Genomic DNA, 13621 nt, shown 5'->3' with positions numbered 1-13621 from the left:
GACGGAAACCTTAGATTGTGGGTTCGAATCCCAGATTTGCCCTGATTATGTTTCTAGGTTTGTCAGCACCATACCCATGCTCGTGGGTTTCACCAAAGTGATAAACGACCCACATCACTTCGGGCTTTCCGCCCACATCAAGCTGGAACGCAGTGGTGAATCTAAAATACTGTTCTAAGCGGGATGAATGAGTGTATGGTATTTATAGTGTTACCGCGCTATCCGTAGAGCAGAGGCAAACCAGAGGTTGAGAGTGTGAGCATCTTCGTCTTCGTCGATACGATGACACTCTTTGAACCAGGTCGAGGTGAAGGTGGGCGATTCTCTGGTCATCCAAGGGCACTGGTTATCCATACAGGTATTACGGGGTATCCACGAAAGGACATTATCGCGTTGTCGCATTGTCGCCATTTGGTAACAACCAGAAATATTATGAAATGCGAGACCATATCACAACGTCTCGTCTGGGATTACATAATTCCCCGACGGTAGTCACAGCAGGTGTACAGGTTTTCCACTTACTTGAAATCGTTTGAATAAAATCTAATGACATTCAAACCAAAGTATCTACATTATATCTAATCATGTTTAATACCAATGTTTTTGTGTGTTATGTTACTGTTTACTACATGTCGCATACGACATTGATGTGCCCTTATGTGTCAGTATAGATTAAGTTCACCTGTTAACGCCAGGTTAGACACACAAACAATGTGACCTTAGTTAGCTTGGCGAGACGCAGTCAACAACTGCAGATTATGAGGTCAGGGCTTTAAGACTCTAAGACATTGTGTCTCTAAATATGGACAGTAGTAAGCTGTAATAAAGTAATTTTGCATTAACAGCTTTCAGCTTACGTTAATGGGATAATACAATAATCGACACAATGTCTTGCAGTAAGTGTGGTTTGCCTGTGTTGGAGTAGATTATCAAGGTGAATATAATGCGGGTATTTTCAGGTGAGGAGATCAGAGACTTTCTACCTACCTGAACGACGATTGGCAGCGGGTCAGACTATACGCTGCGGGTGTATAGAAATTGCTCTCATTATTTCCCTGACACGGAAATAACGGTTAGAGGGCCGAGGACATCTTTTGTACCTTCTGATTGTCAAATCTGCCGAGGTTGAATAGAAAGAACATTGGACACCATAAATATTCGGGGTAAGAAATCCTTTATGAACATCAGGAGGTACATAACCTGAGGATCTGAACGCCCTGGGAAGAGTCTTCGCGTTAACAAAGAACCGAAGAGTGTCGGAATGGGCAGCGGGGCATCGACGGAGGGCAAGGGCCCGGAAGCGAAGAAGAGACGCTACAAGAACGCCGTGATGGTGATCGGCACATTCTCCAAGCACACGAACCAGGCGCGGAAGCAGCAGAAGCGCCTGGAGCTGATTATGCACATCGAGAGGATCAAGATGGAGAATAACGCGGACTATGAGGAGGTTGTCAGGGGGAACGCAGACCCCCACAGGTTTCGGCAGAGTTCCGCTACTTCGCGGAAAGACATTGATGTGGGAGACGACATCGTACCGGATACGGACAAGCCCACGTGGGCAGCGGTGAGTAGACTCGCCAGTGTGAGCCAAGTTGTCCCATAATGTATTGTTTGAGATTTCATATTTTTTCATATGTACGGTTGAAAGTGCTGTGTGGGTAGTCTGGTGGTTAATGCGTTGGTTTCTCACGACGAAGGTCCGGGTTTAATTAACACGGTTGAAAAGTGTGAAAACCAATTTCTGTTGTCCCCCGTAGTGATATGTCAAGACTATTGGCAGGAAGCACGATAGTTGGAAAAAGACATTTGAAAGGTCGACATTGCTGTCGTATTCCATCATTTGGTTTTGAAAGATATCGGTCCAGTAAAGTGATCCAGTTCAGTGATCTAATACAGTGATCCGGTACAGTGGTCTAGTACAGTGATCCAATACAGTGATCTAGAACAGTGATCCGATACAGTGGTCTAGTACAGTGGTCTAGTACAGTGATCCAGTACAGTGGTCTGGTACAGTGATCCAGTACAGTGATCGAGTATAGTGGTCCGGTACAGAGATCCAGTACAGTGGTCCCGTACAGAGATCCAGTGCAGTGACCCAATACAGTGATCCAGTACAGTGATCTAGTACAGTGATCTAGTACAGTGGTCCAGTACAGTGATCCGGTACAATGATCCAGTACAGAGGTCCCGTACAGTGATCCAGTACAGTGGTCTAGTACAGTGATCCGGTACAGTGATCCGGTACAGTGGTCTAGTACAGTGATCCAGTACAGAGGTCCCGTACAGTGATCCAGTACAGCGGCCTAGTACAGTGATCCGGTACAGTGATCCAGTACAGTGATCCGGTACAGTGGTCTAGTACAGTGATCCGGTACAGTGGTCTAGTACAGTGATCCAGTACAGTGGTCTAGTAAAGTGATCCAGTACAGTGGTCTAGTACAGTGATCCGGTACAGTGGTCTAGTACAGTGATCCAGTACAGTGATCCGGTACAGTGATCAGGTACGGTGACCATGTACAGTGGTCCGGTGCAGTGATCCAGTACAGTGATCCAGTACAACGGTCCAGTACAGTGATCCAGTGCGGTGATCCAGTACAGTGATCCAGTACAGTGATCCAGTACAATGATCTAGTACAGTGATCTAGTACAGTGACCCAGTGCGGTGATCCAGTACAGTGATCCAGTACAACGGTCCGGTACAGTAATCCAGTGCGGCGATCCAGTACAGTGGTCCGTCACAGTGATCCAGTACAGTCATTTACAGTTGACGATGAAAAAACTGATATCGATGTGACCCACAGCTGTGAATATACACATAAAGAAAATGAAGGTAAATGGCATGTTATAAACACCATTACGTCTCGATGGTATTTTGATATATTCAAAGTACGTCGCTGCCGATCAAAACTGACTTACAGTAGTAAATGCTACATTTATCATCTGTTGCGCAGTTGGCGTGCAATAACCCCATCTAAATGCTCTCCATCGATGTTATTATATTGGCAGCCATTTATAGTTTACGTCCATAACTTGGCTATTGATTCAGCTTAGCGGGTCGGTCTGGGGTAAACTGGCAATTGAAAACTCACATCACGTTATCCGGATGGTCATTGATTCTATATATGGCAATCATATCTCAATTTGTGGCATCAATATCTCTCTTTGTCCCTCGTATCGATCCGTTGCGGGGGTTGAGGGTAGTGTCTCTGACGTGTATCAAAGAACTTATACTGTTGATCAAAAGTTAAGCAACACCGCTGCGGGAATCAGTGTGGATACTTATTGTCATGAAATGGATATATGAGCACTGACATGAATAGTTGATCTTTAACGCAAAGACGTACACCACTGACATGAATAGTTGATCTGTAACGCAAAGACGTACACCACTGACATGAATAGTTGATCTTTAACGCAAAGACGTACAGCACTGACATGAATAGTTGATCTTTAACGCAAAGACGTACACCACTGACATGAATAGTTGATCTGTAACGCAAAGACGTACAGCGCTGACATGAATAGTTGATCTGTAACGCAGAGACGTACAGCACTGACATGAATAGTTGATCTGTAACGCAAATACGTACAACACTGACATGAATAGTTGATCTGTAACGCAAAGACGTACAACACTGACTTGAATAGTTGATCTGTAACGCAAATACGTACAACACTGACATGAATAGTTGATCTGTAACGCAAAGACGTACAGCACCGACATGAATAGTTGATCTGTAACGCACTGACATGAATAGTTGATCTGTAATGCACTGACATGAATATTTGATCTGTAAAGCACTGACATGAATAGTTGATCTGTAACGCACTGACATGAATAGTTGATCTGTAACGTACTGACATGAATAGTTGATCTGTAAAGCACTGACATGAATAGTTGATCTGTAAAGCACTGACATGAATAGATGATCTGTAACGCACCGACATGAATAGTTGATCTGTACAGCACCGACATGAATAGTTGATCTGTAACGCACTGACATGAATAGTTGATCTGTAAAGCACTGACATGAATAGTTGATCTGTAACGCACTGACATGAATAGTTGATCTGTAACGCACTGACATGAATAGTTGATCTGTAAAGCACTGACATGAATAGTTGATCTGTAAAGCACCGACGTGAACAGCAGGTGCGTAAAGCGCTGATTTCAACAGCGGATAAATGAACACCTGAACTTCACACTTTGCGAAATGGTTCCCATCTGTTTTTCTTCCTCCCATGAAGTCATGACAGAATGCATGGGATTAATGTGCGATCTCCTGCGAGAGTGTCCATCCCATCCCCCACCCCAAATCATTTACTTTATTTTTTATATGATCCATTCACATAATTTCACCGCTATCTTGTATATTGTGCCCCATGGAATCTGTTTCGCAGATAATCTAGAATTATTGTTATCTGGCACTGACCTTGTATATTTATTCACAACTTCAGATTCCCGTGTTTCCATTTGTTTTGGCTTAGCTTGCCAGTCATTCATGCGTATATTGTTGGTCACCTGTTACCAATCATCACATTGAAGGTGCAGGCATCTTCAACCAAATCCATTTAAATAGCTTTGATAACATTCGATACCGCTTATGGGCAATCAATGACATTTTGGCTTGAGAACGGATTAGTTCTTGAGCTATACATGGAGCGCATCAGTTGTACCTGCACTGGGATTGCTTTCGTCACAGAAGCCCACGCCGAATAGTACGGCCGAGGCCACGCATAATGAGACCATGCCTCCAGATCTGTTGCCACTGAGTGCCGCTTGAAAATACCGATGTCGATCAATGGTCAGAAAACTTCCCCCTGCATAATGCTGGGACGACTTGCTTAATTCCTCTATACAGAACAGAACGCCATGAGCATCGGTGATGCCACCTGAAGCATGTTTCCTAGCCTTTCATACTGCAGAGTGTATAGTTTCCAAAACTCACGACGAGACGTGGGAAGGGGTAAGGTGAGGTGAGGTGAAATGGGGTTTAACGTCGCGTGCAAGATTATTGCACTTATATAGCGACGTGCATGTACGTGTGTGTGTTTGTGTGGCTGCTTGTACTAGTCCGGACTGATGCCGATTTATAGTGCTAGCTCACTGAGATTCATGCCGCAGTTTAACATGAATACCCCACTCAGACACAGTATACTGACTCCGAGCCGACCAGTCCTTGTTTTAGCCCCTTAATGCTGAGCGCCAGACAGGGTAACAACAAGTACCATCTTTCAACGTCTTTTGGTATGACGCGGCCAGGGATCGAACCCCGGACCTTTCGCTCTCCGGGCGGACGCTCTACCACTAGACCACGGAGGCGGTCAGGAACGGGTGAAGATATGACACAGTTCTATTTAAAAAATATTAATGTATTATTCATTTGATTTGTTTGTTGGTTAACGCCACACTCAGCAACATTCCAGCTATATGACGGCGGTCTGTAAATAATCGAGTCTGGACCAGACAATGCAGTGATTGCCATCATGGGCATCGATCCACGCAGTTGGGATACGATGACATGTATCAAACAAGTCAGCAAGTCTAACCGCCCGATCCCGTTGGTCGCCTTTTACGACAAGCATAGCCAAGCATAGAAGACCTATTCTCTACCAGGACCTTCACGGGTTGTATTCACTTAAACATTTTTTACGGATTATAAATTTATCGTAGGGAATGACAACGAAGAAAGTGTTACAGGTATTGTGTGGGTTGGGGGTGAAAAAAACGACTGAAATGGGGGCTGGGGGTGGAGGGAAGGGTGGTGTCTGCAGGGTATGTTACAGTCCTAGGACAAATCCCAACGGCCCACCTTCCACATTGCCAGTTAAGTTTTCCAAGGCAGTATCTGTGTGTCCTATACTGTTTTCAGAACCTCTAATGATTCGAGTAAGAATAGGCCTTCAGCTTCCCATGCTTGTCGTAAGAGGCGTCTAACAGGATCGGATTGCCAGGCTCGCTGATGTTTGTCACCAAATTTCAATATGATTTAAGCACAGTCTGATTCACTGCCCTTTTCAGTACCATTCTGACCCCAAGTGTTGGCTGTGCCGGAAAGCTGCCGATGACGACGCCCACCCGTGCCGAGTATGTACGCGGATCTTCCACCAGGAGTGCCTGGAACAGTGTGGGGAGTGCCGCAAGGTGGACGCCCTCCTCACCGCGAGGTCAAGGACAAATATAGGCTGGAGCTGCTACATCTGCGTGAGTCTCTTTTTGTTTTGTTCTTTGTGTAACGCTGCACTCAGCAATATTCTAGCTATATGACAGCGGTCTGTAAATAATCGAGCCTGGACCACACATTCAAGTGATTGACATCATGAGCATCGATCTACGCATGTTGAGATATGATGACATGCATTAACCAAGTCAGCGAGCCTGACCACCCGATCCTGTTAGTCGCCTTTTACGACAAGCATGGGTTGCTGAGGATCATTTCTAATCCGGAATCTTCACGGGACACGATGGAATGGGCTAGTAGTTCAAACGCTCGCCGTCACTATAAACCCCGGTTTGATTCCACAAATGATCATTCTTGGTGTCTTGGTGTGATACACACTCACTCACTCTGGGAATTACTATTTGGGACAAATCAACTTGTTTTTATACTACCGTGACTGTTAAAAACACCATTGTGATACTAGTACTGTATAAATTTGCTTTTGTAATGATGTGTCTTTAACCTCCAACAAGCAGATTTTGTGCTTCAAGGTAATCGTGCCAAAGCCAAAGGTAATAGGTTTTGCGTAGATTCTCAGCTTTGCTGGGGATGTTGTAAGACATGAGCTTCCAGTGTATGTCAGGTGATGCAAGGGTGTTGATGCAAGGGTGTCCATCGCTCTTTGTCTACCTTCAAGACCATCCACTTCAAAAGAGCCTGTGACTGAGCGCCCTTGAGCAGGGACTATTGTGGATAAGACGTGCTCTCTATAATTTATCATATTCGCTACTGCAAAAATATTCTCATAGTTTTGAAATCCCATTGCGATACAGGTTGACTTTGATGCGTTTCTGAGTGATGTGGAGTTCTGTTCCGGCAGGATGACAAAACATCAAAACGTCCTGGCATCAGTTGTTTTGGAGTAAGGGAGTTAACTCGAGGAATTACAAACACTTTCTGAACGGATACCCATGTCTATTCAAGCGAGGTGTATTTTGGATAAAAACGAATTGAAAATGTAACGGTTATGGTACGATTTGTATATATAGATTATGTATCGTGGAATCGATGCTATAGCTAGCCATCGTGAGATTAACTATTGCGATGCATCGATAGCTCAACTAATCGATACACACCTATAAAGTAACGAAAGGTCGAGCTTTACTTGCAGTTATAAATTTAAAGGGACATAATTGGAACAGTCGCATGTTCACTGGTATAGTCGTAGAGGGGTGAGGTGAAATGGGGTTTGACGTCGCGTTCAAAATCATTGCAGTTATATAGCAACGGGCTTCACGTGTGTGTTTGAGTATATGTGTGTGACAGCTTGTACAAATCTAGACTAATAACGGTTTAATAGTGCTAGCCCACTGAGATACTACCCTGCACTTTTAACATGAATACCCGACTGACACAGTAGACTCCGAGCCACCCGACCAGCTCTTGTTGTATACCATAAATGCCGAGCGCCAGGCAGGGTAACAACAACTACATTCTTATAACGTCTATTTGGTATGACGCGTTCACGGGATCGAACCACCGACCTTCTGCTGTCCAGGCAGACGTTCTATCCACTTGACCTCGGAGGCTGTTAGTCGTAAAGAAAGCGTTATTGCGCTTATATTGTATTTAGAAGCAATGTTAATTGACGTAAGGCTTCAAATACAGACACCGGTGGTGCAATATTGATCGTGTTTGTTTCAGAGTAACCTCAGTTTGTTGCTGAATGATGACGAACTGGAGGAGTTGATAGAATCTTTTGAGAACTACGACAAAGACAAAGGTAAGTCGACAAGTTTCAATTCTATGGATTGTGCTATGTTTCGAAAGACCCCTCTTCAACGGACATGGTGCTCGATCTGTACAACTAATTGCTAAGGACGGCGGAAAGAGCTCCGTTCCACAAAGTGACCATAGCACAAAGACGACGGTTTTTAACTGACATTCACCAGAAACCATGTGCCGCATGTGGCCTCTGCATAGACTTACGACACACGCGCGCGCACACACACAAACGCACACACAATCTCTCTCTCTTCTCTCTCTCTCTCTCCCACAATCGCCGCCCTTAATCATGGATCAGCTCATCGTAGGATTGTTCGACACGATCCTAGGTTTATCAGTATTTATTTATCCTCGCTGCTTAAACCAAAGAAGTAAATGTCTACGACCTGTGACTTATAATTTAAATGCTTTCCTCCAGTCACGCCGTGATATGAACATAACACACACTGCCTCCGTAGTGTAGCGGTAAGAGCGTTCGCCCGGAGATTACTTCATCTCACCCCTCGCAGATACAACCCAACTCTCTCATTGCGTGTCTCACTTCTCCGACAGATGGCTCTGTGTCGTGGGATGAGTTCAGCGAAGGTAAAGGTCACCTGCTGGAGCAGCGTGAAGAACGTCAGGTGACGGAGTTCGACAAACGGCTGATGAAGGTGGACTTCCAAGTGGCCGACGTGGACAGTGACGGCAAGCTGGACTGGTGGGAATTCCTCAACCACGAGGCCAAGAAACTGCTGGCTAAGAGAGATAGGGTACGTCACTGGCGTGAGTCTCGCTGACCCGTATGACGCAATGCACTGCGATGACGTACACGGTGTCTTGGCATTTCGTCCACGTGCGATGGCCATCATAAATGATATCTATCAGATAACACACATGAGGGTTTGATTCACGCATATATTTATTTTTAAGAGCTTAGCCAAATTTGAGGTTTTCTAAGGGGACAGATCTCTGTTTAAAAGTAGTCATCGAGCATTCATCCCAGTTGCTGCCTAATACTCAAACGCCGCTTACGGTATCGTACTATTTTAGGTCATTGTTTTTTACACATGTCCTAAGTGGAACCTATAATTGTGCATATCATTATTTAAAAATGTAATCCGTCAGTAGCCGAGAAAGATGTACCTTTCTATAGATATTAGCTTCCGTGGCTATGCGGTCGTCAAAACAGCTGCTTCATGAAATATGTAACCTTTGATTCACCAATCAGAATCGAGTTATTTCAAATTTATGGTGGATCAAAACTGGTTTACAGAGGGAGTTGGTGGAGTTGCTGACGGAGAAGGAGCTGCTGGTGGCCAAGGCGCTGTTCCGGACGCTGGACAAGAACGGAGATGGAACCGTCACAGAGTTGGAGGCGCGAGAAGCCTTCAGACACTGGTACAGACACTTCGAGGATGAGGAGATGGAGTGAGGACTTACTGCTATCCTGCCGTAGAAGTTGATAATGTCCATGCCTCGCGTTAAAAATGCCAGTCAGAAATATGTTGATACGGTTATGACAGAACAGGCCATGATGAGAGTGAGTGAGTGAGTGAGTGTAACCGTTTATATCCCCGCACTATCATGGCGGGGGACACCATAAACGGTTTTTTATGGACTTCGTACATTTTACCCATAAAGGGATTCGAACCTGGTGCTTTGTTTTAACGATCCGTGAATAAATCCGGGGTAGAATAGGCCTTCAGTAACCCATGCTTGTCGTAAATGACGACTTTGCTTGTCGTAAGAGGCGTCTAACGGGATCGGGAGGTCAGGCTCCCTGAATTGGTTGATGCATGTCATCGTATCCCAATTGCTCGGATCGATGCTCATGATGCCAATCACTGAATTGTCTGGTCCAGACTCGATTATTTACAGACCGCTGTCACATAGCTGGAATATTGCTGAGTGCGGCGTTAAACAACAATCGAACGAACAAACGTTTAACGTTGTGGTTAGGGCAATACCATATATTCTCACAAAATGAGTAAGAGGCGACTAACAGGATCGGGTGGTCAGGCTCCCTTACTTGTTTAATACATGTAATCGTATCCCAGTTGCGAAGATCGATGCTCATGATGGCAATCACTGGATTGCCTGGTCCAGGCTGAATTATTTCTGGTCCAGGCTGAATTATTTACAGACCGCCGTCATAAAGTTTGGCTATTGCTGAACAACAGACAAACAAGACTGACGAGAGAACGCTTAAACGGTTAGCCTACACCACCGCACCAAACGATTTGGAGCTGATGAAGCGATTTTAAAAAAAATATGAATAAAACATATACAGAGAAAGTGTGTTTATGTGTGTGTTAATACCCGAAACGGAACAATCGCTATGCGTGTTTTATCTGAAGATGTTTATGATCAAACCAAACGAAAGGGGACAGGATCTCACTTCATACCAACAGCAGCCCCAAAATCTAGTCGTTTAAGTTATGAAAAAAAACGTGTCTAAAACGTGTAAAAAAAACGCGTACTGAAGCCCTACGAAACTGCCGGACAAAAAAAAGTCTACACCCATGTTTGATGTTGGCTTCAAATGAAACAAACAAGAAATGTTTTTTTCGATGGTGATGTATTTGATACGTGTATGATAACTATATTTTGGACCTTTAAATTTCCAGTGTTTTCAGCCTAGTAACGTTTTGATAAAGTTTGTAATTTGTTTATCAAATCGATTTTTTAAGCGTGTACTTTCTTATCACTATCAGTATATGATAGCGATGTTGTTCCAGTTCTCAGTGACTCTTTTTTTGGCAATGTTGTAAGGTTTTGATAACGTTTGTTATTTTCTTGTTATTTTTTGTAGTGTTTAGTTTCTTTTGTCCGGCAGTTTAATACAACATGTTTTCTCTGTGGTGAAGGTCAGGGTTATATCGGAAACTTCCTTTGTTTCAGACGCCGTCTTGGACGTGAGAGTTCGAGTCTGGAGTTGCACGTCAACCTCAACACGAAGATGATCATGCATGTGGACAGCTGCGACCGAGAGTGAGTCGCGTTATTGTGGTGACGTTACCCTGGCAACCGAACTGACCCCAGTGACGGCTAATCCTCAAAGCTCAGACTATGCATTGTACAGCATGCTGGTACAATAACTTCAGCAGAGAACGACTGAGGTTTGACGATTACAACGCCTGGTTGTTGCTAGTTGTAAGGGTAACGTTACCGTCGTGGGTCACGGTCGCTCCGTCCGAAGGTGTTCAGGGCATTATTATTTATTTTATTTAACAGTGATCTATGTAGTAATATCGTTCATTGTTCTTTCCCCATGTAGGTTCTACCTTGGGACGATGGCTTCCGTTGTCATTGCTTGTCGTAGAAGGCGAGGTGGTTTTGTGGATCGTTTGGGCAACATGGCAATGGTGTGTGGACAGGGCGTGTGTGATATGAGCTGAAATTGGTTTATGAATATTATTGTACTTATGTAGCGACGCATGTGCATGTGTGTGTTTATGTGTGGGGCTGCTTGTACTAGAACTGACTACCGCCGATTTTATAGTGCTAGCCCACTGATCGAGATACCAAGCCAACCAGTCCTTGTCACATCCCTGAATGCCGAGCGTCAGGCAGGGTAACAAGAAGTACCATCTGTTAACGTCTTTTGGTATGACGCAGGCAGTTATCAAACTACCGACCTTCCGCTCTGCGGTCAGACGCTCTACTACTAGACCACGGAAGTGGTCAGTGCTGTGTGCACACTTTTTTGGCGTGGGGGAGAATTAAACATGTCAGTTTTCCATGGGTACGGTGTCGCTTACCTTTTACCCATTGCAATTAAATGCTTGTGTAGATATGTCTCCATAGTAACAGATTTTAAAACTGTTTTCAGGGTACTAACATGGGCTTCGTTTCTGATGGAACAAGGCCTCTATCTGCTGTGCAACAGACCCAACATAACTTTCAGCAAGTGACGCGGTCACACCTGCATACCGAACACCCTGTCACGAGCGTGACTACCACCATCACAGACACCTAGCATCACAGACGTGGTTGCCCACCGACCATTGACGTGACACCCAAAGTCACAGATGCGACTTCCCACTTGTCATGGACGGGACACCCACCCTCATAGACATGACTACCCTCAATCACAAACATGACATCCACCCTCACATGCACCAGTGTATACGTGTATGACTGTCTCATCGCATGGTTTCCGGGAACGGTCTATAAGACTACCAGGAAGGGTCATGTCATAGCTTCAATGATCGACACGTGTAATTGTATGAATATAACAGGACAGGAATTGAATGACGGCATTGTCAGCTGCATATATTCAGTGGCATAGGCACCGCACACTGAACTTAAGGTTCTGAATGTGCGGTTTACACCGTGTCAATACAATGGCATGAAACGTGATGTGTTCATTATCGTCATGGTGACGACAATCTGTATTTGATATCGTCATCACGAAGACATGTGACATTCTGTATTTGATATCGTCATCACGAAGACATGTGACATTCTGTATTTGATATCGTCATCACGAAGACATGTGACATTCTGTATTTCATATCGTCATCATGAAGACTTGTGACGATCTGTATTTCTTATGGTCATCACGAAGACTTGTGACATTCTGTATTTGATATCGTCATCACGAAGACATGTGACATTCTGTATTTGATATCGTCATCACGAAGACTTGTGACGATCTGTATTTCTTATAGTCATCATGAAGACTTCTCTGTATTCACCATCGTCATGCATCGCGATGACTTCTATAAACTAAGTGTAGCAGCCAGATGCAAAACTGTAAAGTGCATCGTTAGAATCCATCATCATCAACAACGATACAGTTTCCTTGATTCGACAACGGCACCACAGCTTGAACAGACATTTATTTTCGACTAGGTCACCGTGATTGTAGCCAGTGTGTTCCAACTATAATCGTTGTAAGTCTTGTGTTTATTTAGTTAAAGCGCCGGTATTTTAAACGTTACATTTAAAAAATAACATTTGTTCATTCTGCCATCGGAAAGTTTCCAGTGTTTGAAATTATTTTTCTGGAATATTTACTCTTTAACCTTTTCATTTTTATAATAAAATTATAATTCATTTTCTATTAGTCCTATTTGTCTTGTATATTACCAAGCGGCTTTAGGCCTTATAATACCGCCGTATAGCTTTTACTTTATTACTCGGTACCGAAGTTATACAGTACCTCCAACTGATAATACCGCCATACACCTTTACTATATAACTCGGTACCGGAGTTATACAATACCTCCAACTGATAATACCGCCATACACCTTTACTATATTACTCGGTACCGGAGTTATACAATACCTCCAACTGATAATACCGCCATACACCTTTACTATATTACTGGGTACCGGAGTTATACAATACATCCAACTGATAATACCGCCATACACCTTTACTATATTACTGGGTACCGGAGTTATACAATACCTTCAACTGATAATACCGCCATACAGCTTTACTATATTACTGGGTACCGGAGTTATACAATACATCCAACTGATAATACCGCCTTAAAGCTTTTACTATATTACTCGTACACTACCTCCAACTGATAATGCCTCCGCAGAGCTTACACCATATTACCAGGTATTTGTGGTTCATGTTGAAAGTTTGAGCATAGACCTGGATATACAGCTGATGTCCAGACTTCCGGCTAGTGTATACGATATCTTGAATACAGATAGCATATTTGATGAACACA

At 43.9% G+C, this 13621-nt stretch overlaps 1 protein-coding gene across 1 annotated transcript; it reads left to right on the top strand.

Moving 5' to 3' along the window:
- Window positions 1-1069: 1069 nt before the first annotated feature.
- On the top strand, window positions 1070-12222 carry LOC139480231 (PHD finger protein 24-like). Its single transcript, XM_071263260.1, has 7 exons — window positions 1070-1564; window positions 6023-6205; window positions 7866-7944; window positions 8499-8698; window positions 9202-9356; window positions 10830-10919; window positions 11761-12222. Exons 1-7 carry the CDS (start codon window positions 1262-1264, stop codon window positions 11840-11842), a joined length of 1092 nt encoding a protein of 363 aa, XP_071119361.1. The 5' UTR covers window positions 1070-1261; the 3' UTR covers window positions 11843-12222.
- The last annotated feature ends 1399 nt before the right edge of the window (window positions 12223-13621 follow it).

The sequence above is a fragment of the Haliotis cracherodii genome, unplaced genomic scaffold, assembly GCF_022045235.1.
Source record: "Haliotis cracherodii isolate W230 unplaced genomic scaffold, xgHalCrac1.p SCAF_4, whole genome shotgun sequence".
Lineage (NCBI taxonomy): Eukaryota > Metazoa > Mollusca > Gastropoda > Lepetellida > Haliotidae > Haliotis > Haliotis cracherodii.
This window is presented reverse-complemented; position numbering and strand designations above follow the sequence as displayed.